Raw genomic sequence first — 24,284 nt, 5'->3', positions numbered from 1 at the left:
AGTTTGTCTAGCTGGTGCGGTATTTCACCAGTCGTGACACGTTACGATGAAATGCTGGATTTGATGAGACGACAAACGTTGGGTAATTGTCAGTAATATCATAATCAAGGACATCAACACATGATCAATGTTATCAATATTGGTCAGAATGTGATCAATTACCGACCTCGTATTTGCAGTAACATGTGTTGGCAGGTTAATCAGGTTACGAAATCCAAAAGAAGATAACAAACACTCATACAAAGTACTATGTGCACAACCGATATCAATATTAAAATCGCCTGTCATAACCGCGGGTCTATTTTTACTGGTTATCGTAAACAGTACATGTTCACACTTATCTAGAAACTGAGACTACACCAACGGCAGGTATTATCATCCAGTTCAATCAACAGGGCTACGCAGTGTCCCGGAATCTCTAGGGAAATATCTTTTCGTAGTCTACATTGAACAAAAAAAAAATGTTCTTACAACAAAATTTTGTTCTTATGTACAAAAAAAGAAAAAGAAAGAAAGAAAAAGCGACACCGCCACCTCTACATCTTTGATCAGATTTCCTCGGTTGAGAGTAGAGTACATATTTATGTACACTGTAGGATTCATTTTCTAGTAGCCACGTTTCGGTTAGCGCTATGATGTCAAACTTCGGGGTCAAAATTGACAACAAAGCAGCAAACTCATGCAAGTTCTTACGAACACTTCTTATATTAAGGTGTAATAATTTTAACCCTTGACTCACTAGGATTGTTGTTCAAATCTTCAACCGTGAAAAAAATCACACATATTTTGCGTACGAGACATGTACCACACATTGGATCTACGAGTTTCTTTGTCCCCCAGTTCCAGTAAGCTGTCCTCGGAATGAATCATTACTGAGCTGGAATTTTCGGTACGGCGGACAGAAATCTACTTTCTTTGCGCATTATCGTAATGATCCATCACTGGGATCGTTATAGCCCTGTCACACGGCAAACTGAATGTCATTCCCAGCGAATGACATTCGCACTGAATGACATTCGTTTCGTGTCACACGGTGAAATCAAATGGCAATACATGCGAATGATATTCGCCCAGCGAATGAGTTCGGGGAACTACGGTTCGGTTTGCCACGTGACAGGGGTATTACCCTCATTCGACAACGTTACGAAAACACCACACACAGTGCTCGTCCTTAGCAAATCAGGAGATGGTGCGACATGACACTCAATCCCGGTAGACCTTGAGTACGGTGGGAAGTAACGCATACACGCTGTTACCCGACCAAACCCCGGTCATCGTGAACCATGCCTCGTTGTTGTCACGCGGCAGTTTGTGACATGTTAGCAGAGACAACGTGACTGTGACACAATCGCAAGGTATGTTCTCATTACGCTGTATATCATGAAAAGAAAAAGGCATAATGGCAATTAAAAAGCTTGACAATCACTAAGTACACTGTACGCGCATGATTTTTTTTTCGGGAAATGTCACACGGCAGCCTCTAACCGCGGTTAAGGCAACAGCCAATTTCCAAGCCAAGCCAAGCCAAGCTAAGGTCGGTTTCCCATAATCACGGTTGGCGGCGTAACCTCCGATTGGTCGGCCGCGTGACTGCGGCAAACCGCGACTACGTGTAACTGCGATTCCCTCAACCGCGGTTAGCGCTACCTGTCTGACAAGGGTATAACAAAACGAAAGTAACTAACGCTCTCTGGCTTTTTTCGACGGCCGCCATATTTCTACTGTCCTTGACCTTGAGTGCCTCACGCGGTGAAGTGCTCTTTTCCGCGTATACACTCATCTCTACATGCTCCTTTTCTTCCTTTTCCCCCCTCTTTTTTTCTTCCTGCTATCCCGCGATATCCGCATCGCGGAAAGCCACGTTACGCGCCCTCACAAAAATTTCCCTCCCACTGACTAAATGTGGAAACACACTCCACGGTCGAAATACTCGGCTCCGTCCAGTCGGGTCTGCGGCGGCGGCGCTGTGTCCCATATAGCGTGCGCGTACAAGGGATAGATTCGATTGACTCGAAAAGTACAGCTACTCGGTGACGTCATCTCGGTTGGCGTCGCCTACTACATTCGAATAAGAAACGGACAAGTACGATCTTCTAGACGCGGTTTCAGGATGCATTATGAGTGTTAACTTGCATGCGGGCGTAGCTGGATGTACGAGCTTCGAAACGTGCATGTTGAGGGGATTGTTCACTCCGTGCGGACTCTTTAAACGGTGTTGCGTGTTCGTTGTTGCGAAAGCAAAATGCGTTTGCTCGCGACCAGGAAGTTGACTTCGTGCTTGAAAAGTGGGGATAGGAATTGATGCCTTCTTGACTTGGTAAGTCACGATATGATTTCTCGCTTTCTCGGTTAATACAGGAACTGTAACGAGATGGAAAAAAGCGTTTGGGGTTGTTTCTTAGTGGGCCCCGTTATCAAGATCAGATATTGGTAGTGCAGTGGTTTAATGAGCATTTGTGGAGCCGTATATCCTAATTCGCAGTGTTTATTAGCGATTTGAAAATGTGCACCCAAAAAAAGTCAACTGTTCTGCCAATTGGTCTACGTTGTGTCAACTGCTCTATGACAAACCTCTCATCAATTGTGTAATTGTATTTGATTGAGTTCACCAACAGGAATTCAAATAAACTATCAATCAAATGTGTTGTCAAATCCAATTTATTGAACGCAATGGTATTTTGGTATATTGACGATGAAAGTGAAATACATTCTTGTACCGATTCTAAATCTCACACGAACCATTAGGACTAATGCAAGTTGGTTGTAGCCAACAACTTCGGAACCGTACATTAGAACTCGCGCCACATCCATCTCACTACAGCTGTTATGACGTAAAATGTATTGTTCCCTAACGTAATTTTGTGTGTTGTACACTACGGGCTGTTGCTGTGTCGTAGTTACCAAAGAATTATGTACTGTAAGCTCCATCGACAGGTCTTGACCACCTGTCGGTTCGCTACAAGATAACACCTCCGTGGACAATCTGCGTAATTATTCTTCCAATGTGATACGCCTTGATAGATCCAACTAACGAAGTTTCTAACGTCTAGTCGATGCCCTTGATTATCTTGCTCATGTCTTCACGGTGCATTGATCGATGAAGGCTCGCAACACATAGCTGCAGCTTATAACGCTGTGCCAAGCCACTCTTCGCTGAGAAGCCACTTCCCGTGAGGCGACGTGGTTATGTGGAACACTCTCGTCTGCGATATTACGTGAGATACTTTTGGGGTAGGGTACACGGACACACACAAGGAGTTGCGATCGATCTGCTAATGCGTAAATTGTCCCCTTTGGCCAGGAAGGCTCTGGAATCCGAAGCGCCCGGACGCCGTCATAATTCTAGGATACAAGTTAGCGCTGTGGCTTATATCGCAAATAGCGCCAAATTGTAGGACAAAACATGTTGTTTGGCTGCATTAGACGACGTCGAGTTGCAAATAGCAGCAATCATAAAGTTATGACTGGCACTTAAAAGAGCGAGCCTTATTAACGGGAGAGTCAATATTGCCGTCGCATGATTTCCCCACCCACCCTCTCTCTTACGGCACGAGCCAAAAGCTCGCGTTTATGACTATTCGTTAACAATTATAAATCATAACGCCCAATCAACTTCAAAGAAGGTAACCTCTCCCTTGAAACACAGCTTCACACGCTATAAGTTCATCCATTGTAGAGAATGATACTGCGATCGCTCCTGATTTGCAGAAAGAGCGGGGCGTACGTCGTTTTGTGACAATTAACATCACTGCATAAGTGTCACAAAAAGCCGCATGACTCTTATTTTCAACAAATCAGGGCAGAGAACGATATTATTGGGGATGATGGTTCTGCTGTGCAGTGAAGCTCCTTCTTAAGCGTGTTGTCGATCGGTGCTCGCCGCACAGGGTTTGCTTCCTTGCCGACAGATGGCGGCAGCGGCACCACGACAGGCATCGCTCTAAAAACAGATGTCCATCGCCCACCCCCTCGAGGGCGTGTGAGGGTGAGGGTTTCCTCATCCTCACCTCACCCTCACCTTACGACATTTGAGGTGAGGTGAGGTGAGGAAAATCTTCAAAAACATTTTATGTGGTATGACGGTTGGCTAGGAGCGTGCTATGTTTAATAATAATAATTGGGTGTTTACGTCGCGAGACAACTGAGATCATGAGCGACGCCACAGCGGTCGGTCTGTGGATTGCTTTTGCCCACCTGAGGGTTCTTTAACGTGCGATGAAAGCTCATCACACGGCACCCCGTATTTAACGTCCATCGCGGAAGACGGCGTGTCTAAGCAACTTGTACCCTGCCACCAAGTTGCTGGCGTCCTCGGCCGGGAGCGTGCTATGTGGTGAAGTTCATTTTTAAGAGTGTAGAGCGCGGCTGCTCCCCATTTTAGACCAGTGACCCTGAAGGTTTCGCCCCAACAATGCAAATAGTGACAAGACATCTGTGGCAATACATGACAATGTGTGACAATCTGTGACAATGTGACAGTAGATCTAGTCCCTAAACGGACTAAAAGTACTCCTTTTTCTTAGAGTGTATACAAGTAAGACCAACAACGACAAGCCACAGCCGCCACTATCTGTTCCTAATGTATACCGCGATCACATAGAACTCGTTGTGTAACTATAATGAGGGGCATTATTTTGATGGAATTGAAATTAATGGCAGTCTGTGGGCGACTCAAGGGTGCAGGAAACACATGTTCATACCGCACGCATTAACGCATTACCCGGTGCCCTTTTTACGAGAGCTTGCCGAATAAGAGAGCTCAGAAAGGCCGATGGTGTGTGCACGAGTTTTCACGGGATGCACCGCTTGTGCACGGGTTTTCACGTCATCAGAAAAAACGGTGGCTATCAGATGTAGGGGAGAAAAGCTTTATTTAATCCGAAGGAATGAAGGCCCGTGCTGCACGATTCAGGCAATCTAGTGCAACACCGTAATGAAGATTGAGGAGAAGAAACAAAAAATCAACGCGGATAACAAAATATCTGCACGCAAAACCCGTCTGTACAAGACGTATAAAATCTAAAAAACGAGAAAGAAAAAAAAACATTAAACGAGCGTCTGCTCCTGTCAGGTCTGTCTCTCCATATCTCTGTTCTTCCTGTCTTTTCCTTTTTCATTTCTCTCTTTCGTTACTCTGACATCTTCAAGAGGCTTAGGAAGAAAAACACATAGACCAGAAGACAAACAAGAAAAACTATGAGACAATCGAAGGAAACTAACTTATACTTTTGGCGCACTTGCTCGGGCTTCGATACATCTTATGTTTTTTTTCTGCGTGTTCTTCGCTCTTTTTTTCTTTTTTGTTCGGTTCGATTCAATTCGTACGTACCGTGTTGTTACGTTCTTTGATCTGAGCAGGGGAACTAGGAAATTGACGTCGAAGTCGGTGAATCGACTGCACACAGGTGAAAATCCCTGGTATTGAGCGCGAGAGATTTGCTCCTATACCGCGTGTCTCTTAGTTCTTGGACGCGTATTTGTCTTTGCTTCTGTTTTTACTATTTATTTTACTATATATATGCTTGCTTTGTTTTGCTTTGCTTTTGGTCCCTTTCGACATACGAATTTCTTTATTTTGTGCGCTGGAATTGTCTTAGTGCATCTAGAAATGCTTGGGAAGTTGACAGGCGTGCGGCTCAAGCTGTGTGCTGACGGTATGCTTCATGTGGTTATGACATCGCAAAGTGGATTAGGAAGGCAAAGACAAATGTGCGAGTAAATCGTAACATGGTTTGTGGTGTGAGAGTATTGATTCCATAGAACGCGCCAGGAACAGGGACATCGTAAGTTGTATACGTTATATTGTACGGACAAATAGAACGATGTGACAACCTCGAGAACCACAGAAAAATTGGCGATAAGAGTAACCAAGTGTTTGGAGCACTGCAGTGGTCGTAAACTCAGGTATGTGACCGTACAAGAAAAAATGTCGCGTCGAGCCCTAAACTTCTATAGCTGGGTAGTCGTCCGTATATATTCTCTATGGTGGCCTGCTAATATTAGGTTGTAATGTTTCAAAATTGTAATGAATGCGCACACACATACTCAGTGGCAGTCAAAGAGAATAAGGAGTTTTAGGAAACCGTGACGGCCCTCAGATTCCTTTTTCGTGTCGCTATCAGCCAATCGGCTATTGCTACGTTGATAGCTGATTGGCTGAGAGCGATACGGAAAAAAAAATCGGAGGGCGCTCACAGTTCCCTAAAATTCCCTAATAGACGACATATCGCGTAACGCGTTTAAATGCAGGCTACACACAAATAACGAGGTCGTGCTGTAGACTGGGAGGCGATGGGTTCGAATCTTATAGCACCAGCAGTGCTGTCTGACGTTTTCCCTGGGTTTCCTGGCAACCTTTCCAGACGACACTGTTCCTCTTGAAGTCGTCCCAAGACGTACATTATCCACATTTGTTCATGCTGTCCTATCTCACCTTGTTCACGTCTGTACGTTGCTCATAGACACAGTTGACTCGCAGCGCTAACACGGAAATAAAAAAAAAAGCCTGCGTTACCGTGAGACAGTCAGCGCCACCACTTGATCGCGGCATGAAGCCACAACGCCGCGCTTCCTGCTGCTGGTAACATTGCGAGCGACCGAGCAATTTGAAATCTATCATTAAAGCGATAACCGATTACGTAACAATCTTGCACAAAATATTCTCAGCGGATACGTGGTAAGAAACGCCTCATGTGTTCTTACACGTCCACCACCATCCCATGACTTGTGTAATGCGCGTTGCAGATACAGCGGTTCGCAATGCAGTTATCCATGACACATTCTGCATTCGGCATCACCACATAAAATAAATAAACAAAATAAATAAATAAATAAATAATAAAACTCCTGTAGAGGGAAGGAGGCGTCCTCGCTTTGCATCGATTATTTATTTTCCTGCGCGCTTTCTTACCAGCATTCTAGAAGCGTTCAATAATTCAGGCAGCGAACCGCGGCAAATAAAAACGGGGCTCCCCAAGTGCCTTAGCGCAGACGAGATCTGTTTGAAAATTCAGAAGCGTCTCGCGTTCGGTATTTTCGCTCGAGTGGTACACAAGGTTGTTCTTTAATGCGGATCAAGACCGAACTATACCACGAACGTACATGGTAAATTGAACATAGTTCTGCTCCACGCTGCAGAAATGTTAACAACAACAACAACTAAATCATGACTATGGCCTGGGGTGATTCACCGCTTGAGAGCAGTACCCTACCCCATTACACGAGAAGCATGAGATGTGAAATATGAAAATGAAGTTATGTGCAAGTCCAACTCGAACTCCCGTCGTCTGGTTGCGCAACGCTATCCGTCGCACAAAAGGAAGAAGCACATGAAAGAAGCGCCAATGGTCCTTGAGATGCAGGGGTGGACCTTACAGCGTCTGGAGCAAGCCGGTAGCCAAGAGGAACTCCAAGAACATCAGAAGTCCTCGACGGTGTTGGACATGGCTCTGACATGGGCCAAGAATTGCAGCCAGGTTGAACGTCTGCCGGCTAGCACCACTCAGCTGAGCACAGAGTTGCCGCCTCTCCGTTTCGTAGAGCTTACATTCTATTAGGACGTGCTCAATGTTCGCTTCAACGCCACATTTGGAGCATAGGCAGCTGTCACAGTATCCGATTCGGCACTTGAATTGGGGAGTGAAGGCAACGTTGAGACGAAGCCTGTGCAGGAGGGACGTGAAACAGCGTGGTAAACGGTCAGGAACTGAGAAGGACATACTGCAGAAATGTTAAATTGCCACGTTATCTACGTAAAATAATATGACGCCATGTAACGAGAATGTATTACCATGTTGCCAAACGTCGCGCTACGTGATATCTCCTGCAAGTAGTTTAGGGACTATTTTCAGTGCTAGGGGACAAATTTCAGAGTCAGGGGCCCCAAAATAGGGAGTAGTCACAATCTAAAAAAGAGACTCCTTTTACCTACTTTTTTTCTTAGAATGTACCACCAGCTATCCACTTAGCCGTGCTGCTGGTCTAATACAATCGAAAACTCCGACATGTTACCACCATACAGTGCAGCCTGTACATTACGGGCATACAGCAGTGCGTCGATAACTGCCTGCCACACTGATCCGGCTCAGTCGTTACGATAATGAAATGCGCCGGTGGACCATTGTGTGCTCCCTGAACGGCTCCATTTTGACTACCAAATAGAAGGGAAGAATGGGTAACGTGGAGAGGGGGGGGGGGGTATAATGGAAGAGCGCGTGCAAGGCCACAGAACATGAGAGTGTCACTTAGAACCTCGCGGAAAGGCAGGCGGATCAGTACGGTGAATACTCTTCCATTCACGCCTTGTGTTAGTAAAGGGAATATATTGATTCGCTACGAAACATTGCCGTACCTCGGCTGCCATTTACATCTGCATTGACGCGTGACTATAATATGTAGCCATGTATTATTCAGTGTATACTCTCAGAGAAAAGGGAGTAACTTTAGACCTTTTGGAGGCTAGGTGCTAGAGCATTGCACCGGCCAAATTCTTAGACACAGGCCCTGTCAGAGCCTGACCTTCGTTTCCTCTATCCGCCCGGGCCCGGTAGTAAGGCCTGATAATTGCTAGGTTTCCCGGCCCACTGCAGCGTGCTGTAAAAGTTGGCCCTGTTTAACTATCAGTGGGACCTAACACAGACTCGAGCCCGATCTAGGACCGCAGGTTCATAATGGCAAACCCGAACCCGACACAGGCCTGCAAAAAAAAAAAAAAAAAGGAAGGCTTTGCCCGGCCCGGCTCCGACTTTCGGGTATGCCCGTGCAGTGCTCTACTAGATGCATTGCCACAACAATCACTCCAGATTAATGCACATTTCAGGATTAAATGCACAGAAGCTTCTGCGAAGTTTAGGGAGCATTCCCAGACCTGGGGAGTAAATTTCAGGGTCAGGGAACTAAAATGGGAAGCAGTTGTAATCTTCGGGACTAGAAGGTATATAATTATCCCCCAGTTTATTTCTCGGACTCTATGTCGCTGTCACATCACTGCCATGTCGATGTCGCTGTGCTTCGGCCTTCTTCATTTTAGTTTCTGATGCGTTGCTCTCATCACGCGTGCATACCACGCTTTTCTACATCAGGGCAGCTGCATTACGTCTGCCCAGAGACATAGCTCCTGGATGCTTCACCCGCTTGAATTAAACTCTTGCATCGAAAGCGTGCTTTACAGGAGGCCGCCACGAACAGACGAACGGACGGACACGCTACGCCTGACCTTGTCTGTTTCAGCCAAAGAAATCTTAAAGAGTATGCTAGAAGGAAACCACCCAAAACTGGGACGTACTGGTGGGGGAAGCGCCATATTGAATCATCCTGCGTTGCAGTGGCGCATACAAAAAACAAAACAAAAAAGAACGACGAATCCGGTACGCAAACACCAAACATAACGCCAAAGGGGTTTTTGGAGCAGTAACACTAACACACAGCCCTAATCCATGAAACCCTAGGATTTGAAAATAAAAACAAACACGAAGAAACGCAGACACGCCACGAACGCCACGTGGGGACGCGATCACCGCCGCTGCCTCGACCAGCACTGGCTACAAGCCGGGATAGGTGCGGACAGTGACAAAACCCGTAGCCAACGAAAGCAGTGGAGCAAGCGTTGCCAACTGTTTTCGGAATTGCGCCTGCTTTCACGGGCAAAAAATATGCGACGTTTCCTCAGCTGATTCAATATGGCTGCCTCCGGGCGCAAACATTGAGAGAGGGAAGAGTCCCGTTCAAGTTCTTTGCTCTCCTCCGATCCTCCTCCCCGGATTTCCTTCTAGCCTCTCTCCGTAAGATTTCTATCGTTTCAGCTGTTGTTCTGAAGCATTGTCTTCTTCCATTTAAAAATTGTGTCGATTCGTGTCCTTCGGCTAGCCTTCTTCGTAAAGAAGGACTGAACGAATCCTTCGTAAATTGTTCGAATTTGGCCGCGGCATGCTGCGCAACAAATAACAAGTGCTCTTGTGCAGTAGCGATCACGCTAGCTGACCTGCACTGGGCGCGCGAGGTCTTTGATGCGCGCGTCTTCCGAACCCAATCAACTCCTTCAGAAAGCCCAGGTGGTGCTAAACGTCACTCCGTAAAGTGGCGAGTCCACCGCATGTAGCGCCCAGCCGCGTACGAGGCAGACAAATTTTCAGTGAGACGTTGCGGCTGCTCCCCACGCGGATGCTACGTCACAGGGGCCTGATTACGTCACGCTAGGAGATCGGACGGGACCTCCGAGGTCACGCCGCATCGTGACCTAGGCGTGTTTGTAAAATAAGCTGACCAGACGCCATTCTAAGAGCATTTTTTTCATGATAGCTCAAGATAGAGTGCTTGGTCAATGAAGCAGAGTCTCGAGCTATGCTAAGTCACACTTCCTCATCCATTTCAATTGTGTATTCTTTGTCTAGCCTTGCTCTTAGAGGAGCACTCAAGGGCAAAGATTTCTCATCGCGCAATGAAAGATGCCGTTACCTTGACTCCAATACAAATGGAACGGAACTCATTCTCTGCGTCGTTCGTGACTCATGAGCGGTTGAACCTCGAATTTAGGCTTTCCCTCTTCCTCTCTTTCTGGAAAAGGCCGACAATGCGGAGCGCGGTTTCATTGGTCTCCGCAAACGATTTGTCCAATCATCGCAGGAGGTGGTTCGAGGAGACCTATTCGAGGCCTCTCCGTAGCGTCGGGCTCTTCGAGGAAGAGTTTTCGAGTGTAATAAGGAAAGCGTACATTGCGGTTTCTTCCGCTCATAAATCATGAACGACGCAACCCATGAATCCCGTTCCTTTTGTGTTGCTGTCAAGGTAACTACACCTTTCGTTCCGCAAGGAGAACTCTTTACACTTTGGTGTTCCTTTAACTCTTGTAAGCCGACGGTCCTTTTTCTGTAACTAACTGCATACACTGAACTGAAATGTCAGGTCCTGTGCGTTACACACATTCTACTACGGAATCGTCGTCGTTGAGTGCTTGAACTAGGTGCATCCGATTGATTGATTGAGAAATAAAAAATATGCAGATGTGAACATGAACTGAATAATAATAATAATAATAATAATAATAATAATAATAATAATAATAATAGTAATAATAATAATAATAGTAATAATAATAATAGTAATAATAATAATTGGTAGAAGGTGAGTCCGCCCACGTATTTGTGGGGCTACATGCGACGTGTATTCGAAGGGCGCACGAATGCAGCTGTCTTATATTGTTTCATCACTTGGTCTGTTTTCTAGCATGATGCACGCTTTTTTCTTTTTTTTTTCGTACTATGCGTCTCAATTTCTTTTCATTTTCTTTTTTTTTTTGTTGTTGTTGTTGTTGTTACACATTGTCCTCTTTCGTTTCGGCTTACATGGCCGCAGCTGTAAGCCCGTCTGCACTGTTGGGTATTACTCTCGACAGGTATATTATGACTTGCATGGGTATAGCATACGTACATTAAGCAAGGAATACATGCATACCCTTTTAAGCGTATGCGCTTTCGCGGATGACCGCATTATAGGTTAAAGGGTATCCGTGGGTCCGCGACGGGCGTATGCGTCGTGCCTGCCGGGCCTGCATTTATTACGATGCAAGGAAGAGAAGAACGAACGTGTGAATTATAAACGCACGTGGAAGTTTGTGCTGTTGATATAGTACTCGTATGCTTCTGTTGCAGCGGGAGGTCTGGGTAGTACGTTTCCTCGTCGTCTACGTCGACGCTTCTGACGTGGACATGGACTCGTTAGGAGCACTTTGGGCATGCGCAGGTCGACGTTATGCAGAGGTGAGTATATGTATGCTCTCACTGACACGCATTGGAAAGTAGGACATCAAACGTTTGTGACTAAAGTAGAGAAATGGCTGCAATAAGTGACCACAATATTCAGGGGGTTTCACCTAAAGTGATAAAAAATTCTAACTGACGACGTACGCGCTTGTGGGACTTTCGGCAATTACCTTCTGTGAACTTTTGCCGCCATTTAGGATGGCTTTGGACAATTTTTAATTATTTTTTTTCAATCGAACTTTGAAAATTGCCAAGCGAACCTCACTTTTTTTTTACAGAAATATAAAGTCCTGCACGGATAACCACAGACCCAACAAAAGCTATGCACAGTATCGCAACAGAAATAGTCTAAAAAAATCAGTAAAAATTCGGCTTTAGCCCCGCCTGCTTGATTGTCGCAAAGAGCGCACGGAAGTTGCGGGGAGAGGAGGAAGTGTTTCCGCCTCTTGTTTTGCCTTTCTTTTCCCCGCTTTGACCTTGATGCTGGTGACAATCGACTTATCACAAAGGAAACAAAACAACCGTCTTATCACAAATATGGCAAAACAAATGAAGTCGGGGACACTTCCTCGTCTAGACGCACATTTCGGGCGCGCTTCTTTGCGACAATCAAGCAGGCGAGGCTAAAGCGTCATTTTTACTATTTTTTTTCGATTATTTCTGTCATGATACTGTTTTTGTCGGGTCTGCGGTTATCCGTGAAGGACTTCATATTTCTGTATTAAAAAAAAGTACGTTCGCTTGGCAATTTTCAAAGTTCAATTGAAAAAATAAATCTTCCGCAATTAAAAATTGTCCAAAGCCTTCCTGAACGGTGGCAAAAGTTCCCGGAAGGTAAGTGCCGAGAGTCCCACAATCCTCAGGCGGGTACGTCGCCAGTTAAAATTTTTGATCTCCTTAGGTGAAACAACCCGTATGTAGGGAATGGCTTTTTCGGGTTAAATGCTTTTCTCAGATACGAGGGGGAATCGTCCGCTATTTTTAAATCGGCGATGCATGATAAATGCGCTCGCGATAAATGGCGAGAAAAATGCGTGATAATTGTGCTTTCGGGTGCTATCGAGTCCTTTTTTTTCTCCTCTTGTTTATTATAATCTTCCCTTCCCTTTCTTTTTTTTTTTTTTTGTGGGTGACCTACCAGGGCTAATCCCTGAAGGCATAGACAGTGCAGACGCACATGTGTGTATTTCTGGGAACGCGAGGGACCCACTCTTACATGTGTTACACGTGGCGACCTTTGTTCATCTTCATTGGAAACGGCACTTGAGGATTTCATAGTGAATGGAATTCGGGGCGAAATCGGGTTTGACCCGAATTGGTTGGAGGTAGGTTCAGGGGGGGGGAATAACCCGGCGGAATCGGGTTTAACCCGAAAAAGTCACTCCCTAAATGGTTCTATAGGCGGTAATTGTTCCCCAATATGCTTCTTTTCTTTTTTCTTACGGTTTAGTATAGAAACAGTCTACATTCGATCCATATGAATTGACACCGTAGAATGAGGAACACATAGATGCAAACATCTTGCACTACGTTACGAATGGTTGCCGATATCACGAACGATGTCCATGTAGACATCTGCAACGCAGGACGGTCTTCGACGCTGAAGAATATGATCGACGCTGCTTCACGTAGTCCTAACCCAGCTTCCTTTTCTGCGTTAAATCTCCTTATAAGCGGCTATTGTGCGAGCAGCAATCGTTGCACGAAATTCCTCACCTTATCGCTGACACGCAGACCGCAAAGTCAGAAAATCTTCCACGTTTTGAAGTATTTTTTTTAAGTATACGGTACTACAATGCAGCGATAACGGCGGCGTGCATTTGTAATTTTTCTCCTTTTTTCTATAGAATAATTTCTTCTACGCCCGTCTAGAGATATCGGGAAGGAAATATTGTAATGTTGCCTCATGGCGGTTCGCTTGCAGTAAATGGCGATTTAAATGCCTCGTAGTCAAGAAAGGCGCGAGGCGAAATATTGAAAGGGAGGGAACATTGAATGGTAAAGCTTTTTTAGGTTCAGTTCGTCTCAAGGAGAAAAGAAGCGGGTGAGCTGTCATCAGCTATTGTCACACCTTGAGGATGTTTTAACGTCCTGGGTCTTGTGTTTGAAGCAACAGCCTCAGGTCGGCAACCGCCGATATTTAGAACAGAGAATGTCCCTGTTCGATATATTGACGGATGGTTGACCTGAGGCCTTTCCTTCGATCTACTTTCACAGGATTGTTGGATTTTCTACTTTTGGGTCGTTTTAGTTTAGAAGGAAGAAAATGGTATTGTGTTGGTCATTTTTGTAGTATACACTGATGCGGCGGAGTTTGCAAATATGGTAGTCACCGAACAAAAAAGCCACACCGTGGCGGGACCGCACCACGCATCTCCCGATTTTCGGTCTCGTGCGTTAACCAAATACGCTACGCTGGCATCTGCTTTCTGACTACTTCAGATGCCAGTGGTGCGTAATGCTTAGCGCACTCTACCGGCAATCGAGAGGTGCATGGTTCAAATCGCGCCGCTGTCTTGATTTTTCGATGACTGCCATATTTCGATTATTCTTGTTTTTAGGCACCTTGATGCTTGTTGTTCGTCTGTTGCGCGTTTCAATCTGGGAACGGTTTCTTTCCATCATGTGAGAGGTGTGCGTGAGCGCGGTTATATCCGCGCAACATCCACGTTTGCGGATGCCAATATAACGTATCGGCGCAACACGCAATATATGCTAAATATGCTAATATCCGCGCGACAGCATCGTTTGCGCATACAAGTATCCGCGCGGCACGCTAGATATGATGTATATGCTAATACGTTATGTATGCTAATATGTTAATACGATATGTATGCTAAGATGCTAATACGCTATATATGTTATTACGCTATGTATGTTAATATGCTATTATGCTAGAGTGATATGTATGCTAATAAGCAATGTATGCTAATATGGTATTATGCTAATGCGCTGTATATGCCAAAAATGTATAGCGTATTAGCATACTAGCATTAGGATACATAGTGTATTAGCATACATAGCATATTAGCATACATAGCATATTACCATATTAGCATGCATAACATATTATGTATGTATACGTATAGCATATTAGCATACATGACATTTTAGCATACATAGTGTGTTAGCATATTAGCATACATAACGTATTAACATAATACCATATTAGCATATAGAGCATATGTATGCGCTTGGTATGCTAATATGCTAATACGGCATGTATGCTAATGTGCTAATACGCTATGTATGCTAATGCGCCATTTATGGTAGTGTGCTAATATGCCATTATGCTAATACGCTTTTTATGTTTTTCATATAATATGTTCTTCTTTTCTGCTTTATTTTCGTCCTTGTGTTCGCAGTTGCTCGCCGTATCACTCATTACATTCTGCTGGACACAGCTCTTGCCCTTCACCGGTACGATAAGCGCTGATATGTAGGGCTGATTCGCAAAGCTCCTTGCAAGCGCAAAGGAAACATCGATCGTGAAACATACCGCGATAAGGGTTTGCCTGAATCGCGTATGACGTTTTTTTGTGACGGGCTGAGATATCGACGTTAATGTCGCTCCTTTACCGATCACTTTGCGGTTTGCAGCTGACGGCGGAGGTTGAATAGTTAAGTCTCTAGCGCGCGCTGCGATTACTTTTGTGCTTCATCAGTAGTTCGAGCGGATCATGTGGAGCTCAGGCTTTAATGTCGCAATTTCAATGTGCTTCCTAAAGTCAATAATTAAAAAGTTGATTAAAATGTCTCTGTTAATTAGACCCCTAATTGAGAAAAAAAATACGGTTTCCTAGTAGCAGCTCCGTTGGCTAATCCAATGACAAAAGTAAAAGCGACGTAAGCCAACTCCCCTTTTATGAAAATTTGTTGCAGCTAAAAAGAAACATCCTGTGTATACTAATACGCTATATATGTTAATATGCTATTACACTATATATGCTAATATGCTATGTATGACAATATGCTAATACGTTATATATGCTAATATGCCATACAGGGTGTCCCAGAAGGGGTGTCGTTGAATTATAAAAAAAAAAACACTCGCCACCTAGAATCATGCGGTCAACGGCATTTGTCACATGTTTTTGCCGCCTCCTGATGTGAATATAATCTCTGGAATTTATTATGTAAATTTTTGTGAACTGAACACGGAAATTTGCCAAGTAAAGGTCGCTTTTTTACCCCACCAATGTGAAGCCCGTGCCGAATTTACTCAAGTTCATGGTAATTGACACGGATATTAAGGAGCTATGCCATCGGAAAAGAATAGAAGAACATCGCGCCATTCTCTCACCATGCCATAGCCATTCTCTCCTTGAACATCATGCGTTTCGGAGGGCAAACAGCCTAGCGCTCGACGACTTTTTGCGTGCCGTCATTGTCAGTCTGTAGAGTCAGTAGAGTTTTGTTAATAAATCAATAAACAGAGTAACTTCAAGTATGTCCGGACCGCTGGCATCATTATACTTCACCGGCTACCGGCTGAAGGTTCCCCTTAGTGACGCGTTCTTACACCGTATCGGCATAGTCTCAATAAGAAACGACATCCGATGTAGAGTTCCGTAGGACACCGAGCACGTACTGCTCAGCTTCGAGCGATACAGAGCAAGTAGTGAAGCGCAACGGAGATCAGTTTACTGATACGTTCAACGGACCTCTTGACATCAAGTGCTGGATGAGAGACCAGCCGCCTATTGTTTGGGCTTGCGTTATACTGACCTTTCCTGTCTTCCTATCACTTTCGCTTAGCGTGCTCGAGTAGCCAACCTGATGTAGAGTTGAACCGACCGACCGATCTCACCACCCGAGATAGGTGTTTCGAATAAGGTGCGATTTGTGTGGTTTTTTCCCCCGCCTTAAACAGATAACCACACAAACTGTACTTTGTTGGAAATACCTCGGTCGAGTGTATCCCCAATGCCCTCCACAATTTGCATTTAACACTTCGGCTCTTAAACCAATATTTTAAAAGATAAACTAATTAGTCTTATCTAATGAATTACTCTTACTGAAATTAGGTTTCATTCCCGTAGATCGTTTCATCTGCTTTTCAAATCATGGCGCAAGTTAGTCGGGGCACCCTATACATAATACCGAGGTAAGCTGTTAGCGCCACATAAAAAAAAAAAACATCTGCGCTCCGGTCTACGCACTACATCCTCACATACAGACAGACATAACAAAAACAAACTGCTTTTAAGGTGCGACGGTTGAAACCACGTGAAGAACATGGTTTCAACCGTCGCACCTTAAAAGCAGTTTTCTATCACGATCACAACAGCGCATCGAACACGTTCATCAAGACCGCGGTCTTGACGCTCATCCAACAGACCGTCCTTTCTGAAGCAGTCGACCTTAAACGTATCATTCAAATCGAGCCGATTGCCCAAATCCGTTGGCATTTTTTTTTTCCCAGAGGGATCCTTCGTCTTCTCTATTTGCGAAGGAAGGAAATGATGCGTGGTGGGCTTCCAAGACGTGATGAATGACTCCGCCTTCTTAGACAAATAGCCACGCTGCCCATGCGGGGCTCCACGCTTTACGTCCGTCGCTTTCGCTCGGTGCGGACACTGCACCCGTTTCCTGACGGGGCTCCGATTTGCTCATTTGTGTATATTTTTCAGCGAGGCGCATAGGGCAGAGTGTATTTCGTCGTGTGTATGGAGAGCATGCACCAAAGCCGTTCCGCGGGCCGCGCTTCGGCCTGGGGCAGGATAAATGGGAAGCGTCCCCTCCCTTCCCCGCGGCGTCGCGCGCTGGAAGATCACCCTGGCGTAGCCAGGAAAGAGTAGGCGTAGGATTTACATATTCTAGGCGTAGGCGTACCTCTATAGCCACGTTTACTCGCATGATTTCTGTGCTCTAGGAGTTTGGTGTCGCCACATGTTTGTCATGTTAATCCTCATCGTCATTAGTATCCAACCACCTGTATATATGCATCGACATCATTGTAATAAAGGCTGTTCATCTTCTACACTACATTTTGGCGAGGAGTATGCATATTTCTGGGCATATCTATCGTTGATTTTAGCAACATGACTAACATATGCCTTCTTCACATTAACCGAAAAAGCGAAGGAGAGGAATATTGGCAACTCCCTTGCCTGGTGTTTCTCCAAAGTTCCGCAGCTCAGTACCATTAATATACTAAGTTAGTCCGACTACCTACCTTGAATACGTCACGTAGAATTACTTGCCCATACATTGTCCACCATATGTCCTATAATGGATCACATTCCTGCGGTTGAATGTTACGGACAATGCCGTGTGACGTGACTTGTTATCTGGCATTAGTACGTGTATACATTATTAAATATTGCAGGAAAACCCACAATATCATATTTTAGTAAAACCACAAGACATCACAGTGACGAAGATACACCTACATACCATCTTGATCTTCGATATCCTTGCGCCAGAAAACTCCAAACTTCAAACATTAACCGAAAACACATTTACCTGCATGACAAGTAATTTATTCTGCTTAATTAATTAATATTTTGCTTCATCATCAACTCTACTGGTAACTCCAGGCAACAACAACAAATTCACTGACGACGATGACTGGAAATGATATGAAGTGAAATAGAAAACTCATATTTCCAGGTAAATTAAAAATAAAATTATAAAATCGCATAATGCAGATGATCAGTGACGAGGTAATCATGGAACGTCATAACCGTCATACTGGATTATGACGTCACTTAGCAGCCTTTAAAAATCCTAAGGAACCACTGAAACGAACTGCTTCCGCCGCAGCGTTGACATCTTACGTAACACCGTTTGATTTTTTAGTTCGCCGTTTAATAAACGCCTCTTATTAAATTAAGACTATTACTTCTCAATTTGTCATTATTTCACTTATTTTGATCTTCAAAGATTTTCTCGGACACAAGAAATCGGGTGATACTGATGTGGGATGCAAGAGAGAGTGCTATTGATACATTACCGTGTCTATTTGATTATTTATTTAGACACCTACATCGCAAACGGCATTACAGGAACTTTAAAACTTTAAAACTTCAAGCTATAAAAAGTCATATACAGCAAAAAGAAAAAAAAAGCACGACAGCACATTAGTATTCACTGGGTTCACTTCAGCACAAATGTTCTAAAAGTGAGCATTAGGTTGCTGAACTATACCACTAGATAATCTGTTCCACTCAGGACCTGTCCCAGTAAAAAAGACATTTGTCCTTGTTTTAATATGTGACATTTTGTTAACGTGATCCACCCTATTATGCGTTATCGGGTTTTTTTGTGTCTGTGTTTTTTTGTGTGTTTTATTTTTTTTTCGTCTGGCCAGCAAGCCGCAACAACAAGAAATAAGTTATCGATAATGAATGGGGAAATTCGCCACGTAAGGTGAGGCCCACTACCCCAATGCACAATGGGGCAGGATGTGATGTGTCCTGATGATGAGGTGATGAACGATGCTAAATAGGGATAGTCAGTGGAGTCAGTAAGACATCAGAACGGTAGGCAAAGCCACAGCACACAAAAACAGCAAGCCGCAGTTAAAGTGCATATGGGAAGAAACAATCGGGAGGAATCGGGTATAACTCGAAAAAGTCCGATCCCACCTTTACATCACTGCCCGCTTAGACAGGCCAAGCACATCCGCATTTGAAAGCAGCTGCCACAGCTGCACATCGGCGCTCATATATTGTATTACTACGCCACTCTGCGCAGTCTTGAAGGAATAGCGCACACGGTCATTTTCATCTACTGCACGCACGTAGCCCGGGCTACGCCGTTCATTTCTTTCTGTGATTTCTCTAAGCACCTCATTCCTCTCCGAGAGAAACATTAAAGTAAATCATCGCGCAGCATTTCCACTGCAATAATCCGAGCGCAATCCGCGTCCCATTTTCAGTTTGTAAGCGCGACTCAGGCACATAGACTCGTAAAACAACAGCGAATGTTTCTCACATAAGGCTTATGGTCTCGCCAATGTTTCCTCTCGAATAAATGCGCGGATATAAAGGAGGAAATCCCGCGTGAAAGAATGGGCGCATGTTTTCTCTGCATACGTACAGCGATATGAAAACATCGTACCTAAGTATATTGTCTAAACATTCCTTGAGATTGGGGGACGACGACGGACGAACGTGTTATTGTTCATGTTCGGCCGTTGTTCGTCAATCTCAAGGAATGTCAGTGTGTCCAGATTAGGAGCAGTTCTAATGGGAGGAATGATTGGAAACGTTCTTACGACTTTATCGCAGGTAATTAATGACATCATAAGAGAGATTCCTTTTCACTATCGTATCTTCGCTGACGACCGTATTATATATATATATATATATATATATATATATACACCCAGGTTCGTTCTGTTAACGATCAATTTTTGCTGGACGACTGCCTGCAGAAAATTGTTTCCTGGTGTGGTTCCTGGCAGATCACGTTAAATAAAAAAAATAAAAACAAAAGAGAGAGAGAAAAAAATGGGTGTGTCTATGAGCGTAACTATAGGAAAAACGAAATCTTCTTCTTTTTTATGATTGCAAGATTAGCTCCCATGTCTTGTCAACCGTCACAATCTCGCGAGATTTATATCCTGGGACGGTTTGCATGTAGATCACATCGTCCGAAAAGCTTCCTTTAAACTGTAGTTCTCAAAGCGCAACTTAAAACACGCTATCTCTGAGAATAAATTGACTGCCTATAAAAGACACATATCAGACGTATTTTGGAATATGCTAACGCTCTAGGGGATGTGTCTATACCTCCACGGACGTTTCTCTAATCGAGGCATTTCAGAAGAGATAGCTGCATTTATATCTAACAGCTATAGGTAATTTACTTATCTTTCTGACCTTTTTGAAGAAAGCAGGGCTGGAGACATTGCAAGTCAGACGCTAGATAGCCAAGGCTAAAAATTCCCTACTTATCATTAGTGGTAAAATTAATACTGACGCGGATCGATATATAAAGTTATGAAGCGGCCGACACGCAACACGCATAATATACAAAGGCATACCGTTGCAGAATCGATATGTTTAAATTTTCATTTTTTTCGCGCACTACTACAGAGTGGAACAGCTTACCGGATGATGTGGTCTTCTCTGAATCAATGGGTCAACTCGTGTCTAAACTAGCTTGTATTTATGATCCTTGAGAGCTCCAATTACTTTGCATCTGTTTGTTGATGCATTGTTTAGGCCTCTAGTTAGATTCCAGAAGTATTTGCACATAAATAAATAAACAGCTATTATTTTTTATGTCCATAAGCATAGTTTATCAGATTACAAGTATATTGGAGTAGCCAAGTCTTCACTAGAGATGCAAAATTTCCGGAGATTTGGTCTTCTCAAATATCTATTTGGCCTAACTCAAAAATACAAAATATGGGGTACAACATGTTAAAAGAATAAGTGCAATAGTTAACTAAGACGACTAAATAGGCAATTTTGGCCTCGTTTATACATTGTCTTGCCAGAGCATCCCACATCATCATTACATTGTCTTGTTTCCACCCTTGTTGGCCAGAACATATTATTCGTTTTGGGATTGACAATTTTTGGCAACTTTTATTGACGCCGACGAAAGCAACCAGAAATTCAGTTTCTTTTTCCAGAGACCTGGCATATCTACACTCTTAAAAATGAACTTCACCGCATAGCACGCTCCTAGCCAACCATCATCTCGAATGATATCGTTGTCTTCCCCGATTTGTTGAAAACGGGAGGCCTACGCCTTTTTTTATGACACTTACGCCGTTCATAACTGTCACAAAAAAGGCCGTACACCTCCCGTTTTCAACAAATCAGGTCAGATAACGGCACGCATCTCCACCCTTCATCCTCTATCCTCCATCCGCCCGTCCTTCTTTTATTTCTTTTTTTTTTTTTTTGCTATAGTTGTGACGGCGCCCACTTCTCTGTGGCCAACAACGGCGAGCAGATCCTGCCCCCCCCCCCCCCCATTTTTAAGAGTGTCGTCTTGACATCGTCGGATTCCGCATTTTCTTTTTCACCTATAAGCTAAACTGAACTAACTTTATCATAGCATAGTCGAGCTACATCGTCTCCTGTAGTGCATGATACGACGTTCCGTTTCTTTGAACTTAGGACAGCATGCTGTGGTATCAGCGCCAGGAGCAGTTCCATTTATATTTAGCTTCTGGAAGGAAAGATATAGCCTAAGACGAGAAGGGGGTTAAGAAATTGTCCAAACTTTGAATTATCACAAATAAGCCTTCATTTTCAAGCATTCGCCGTCCCATTCTCCAGTCACAGCAGCATGTTATTGAACTCCTGCCGCTAGAGTTAACTGTTTGTGAAGTTGGCTGCACCTCGATCTTTGAAGTACTGCAGAGAAAGCACGCTTTACAGGGCATCGCTCACGTCCTTTGCTTCCACAGATATTTGTATCCGCCGACAGCGGTGTACAGCAGCGCAGTTTTCGTGAAAAGCCAAGAACGAAATATCGCGTTTTCAAATTTACACATCTCTAACCCTACGTCACCAATTTTAACAAACTCTTACACTCGGAACAAGAGCTAGAACTCAGGCTGGAAATGTCCAAAACCCGCAACGAGCCATCGACTCAAATACCGTTTACCAGAAAGCGAGAAAACAATCTCCCCCACCACGTTGACTTCCACCACCTTTCGCATCTTCATCTTCGCGAGTATCAGCATCTTTTCATATCGTTGCCGCTCCGCGCTTTCCCTTTCCCCTTCCATCTCGCTTACCCACGGAGTGCCTCTGCATGTTGCTAGGCAACCGCCATACCGTCGGTGCATGCGCAGTAGGTATCCGCGTAGCAGACGAAGCCACTCACTGCCGGCAGGGCGCCATTTGCATCGGTAGCGCTGCTTGTCAATTCCTCGCAGCTTAGTCCCGCATAAATTTCGCAGGCTTCCGTTTGTGCTTTTATCGTGACTGGTTTTGAGGCCATCTGAGACACACAAGTCCTGAGTGTAGAAGGAAGGGTGTTTCGGTCCCGTCATCAGCAGGTGGTTTGGTGAGTGGAGCAATTTGTGGAACTATTATGGCAGGTAGTGTTTCATGTGTTCAGAATGCGATTCGTTCTCTGTGTGCATGCGCGCAGAAACTGCTGAGCGTTGGTCCCAATGTCATAATTAACGTGAACGAGCTTATTTCGTAATGCAGCAACATTGAAACGTGAAGTATAAAGTTTTTTAACAAATTTATCTAATCGGTGCTGGACCGCTCTATAGACCCAACGTTTGTTAATAGCCACCTGAGGAAAAATAAATTTGTTATTATTATTTTTTGTTTCAAGAAAACGGCGTAACGTCAAATGAAAGACTGGTCATGCTTATAGTGAGACTGGAAATTTCTGGAAAGCATTTTTGGAACTGTGTGCACGAGATGTATTTCTTGAGTCATGGTGTTGTATGGTTCCGATATGGTTCCTGGGTTATAAATAGGGAACAATACAGTGTTCACATAGTGTCGTGATACAATGCACACTAAAACGGTTGCTTCTTCAGTATACATTACACAGTATTATGTGGTATGCACACTGCAAGAAGACTAGGTGAGGTGAGGTATAAGGCACGCTGACAAGTGGAAACGGTCAAGCAGAGCATTATGGTCGGTGCTATCGGGAATGCGAATTAAATGCCAATAATCTTCAATAAGTTCAAGGTGCAAACCACTCTTAAGTTGCACACTTGAGAACCTAAGTGCTTATTTCATTGAATCTGCTTAGCTGGGCGTTTACAGTCTTATCACTGACGTTGCGAAGTGGTTAATTATGATTACCAACCATTCCATAGGACCATAGCGGAAAACCTGAAGGCTGAGTGCCTCCCGTTGCGATTGACTTATCACTGCTACCGCATTTTTCGGTGATCTTGTACTGCTGATGTGAGCTCCTCATCGGCAATACAACAAAAACAACTTTACTTTAATCATGATGATTTGGAATTTTTCATCGCCAGGGCCAGTTTCACTGCAATGCAAAACGAAACAAAAAGAGTTACTTTGAGGTGAAGTGGAAGCCTGCGAAGAGATGGTCACAGAAAGGCATAGGCATCCGCTACGTGGCGCAGTGAGTTGGCCAGCGGAACCGTCCTTGAAAGTAGGAAGATGCCATCGAGGATAACGTAATAATTAATTATTGGGGGTTTACGTCGCGAGACAACTGAGCGAGGACAACGTCCTTGAAAGTAATGTGCGATAATCCAGGGCGCAAGAAATGTTTGGAGTAAAAATGAGCGAATTGATGGCCCATTTTCCATTTCTCCCGATACTTTCGATATTTCGAACGTTCCATCTCCTCCGGGTATAGTTTGTGTTGGTAAGATGATTCCTTCATCCGTTGTTCTAATACTCATTAGTTCTATCGGTGCGTACACAACCACCCTCTGGCTTCCTTTCCGCCCGACTGCTTACCTTCTTGAGGATTCTGTTGAAAGCCGTAGCGCGAACGCGCGCGTGCAGAGGCATACCTTTATTATATGCTCTATCTTAAAGTAGCATGATGTATGCATATATTGGTTCATTCGACCAAATATAATTACGAAGCGGTATTATTCAT

The 24,284-nt window shown here is 44.2% G+C and overlaps 1 protein-coding gene across 5 annotated transcripts in view; it reads left to right on the top strand.

The window, feature by feature from the left end:
* Positions 1-24,284, top strand: part of LOC135366729 (schwannomin-interacting protein 1-like) — a 176,982-nt gene that overhangs the window by 108,136 nt on the left and 44,562 nt on the right. For 3 of the 5 annotated variants that reach the window (XM_064599573.1, XM_064599575.1, XM_064599574.1), the window contains one exon: positions 11,646-11,753. In XM_064599573.1, the coding sequence (XP_064455643.1) occupies positions 11,646-11,753 (108 nt within the window). Of the gene's footprint in view, positions 1-2,090; positions 2,318-11,645; positions 11,754-22,600; positions 22,740-24,284 lie in introns of those variants that run through there. The other 2 variants (XM_064599576.1, XM_064599578.1) reach the window with 2 other exon arrangements.

This window comes from Ornithodoros turicata, chromosome 8 (assembly GCF_037126465.1).
Source record: "Ornithodoros turicata isolate Travis chromosome 8, ASM3712646v1, whole genome shotgun sequence".
Classification (NCBI taxonomy): domain Eukaryota; kingdom Metazoa; phylum Arthropoda; class Arachnida; order Ixodida; family Argasidae; genus Ornithodoros; species Ornithodoros turicata.
The sequence above is the reverse complement of the archived record's forward strand: the minus strand, read 5'-3'. Positions and strand labels throughout refer to the sequence as shown.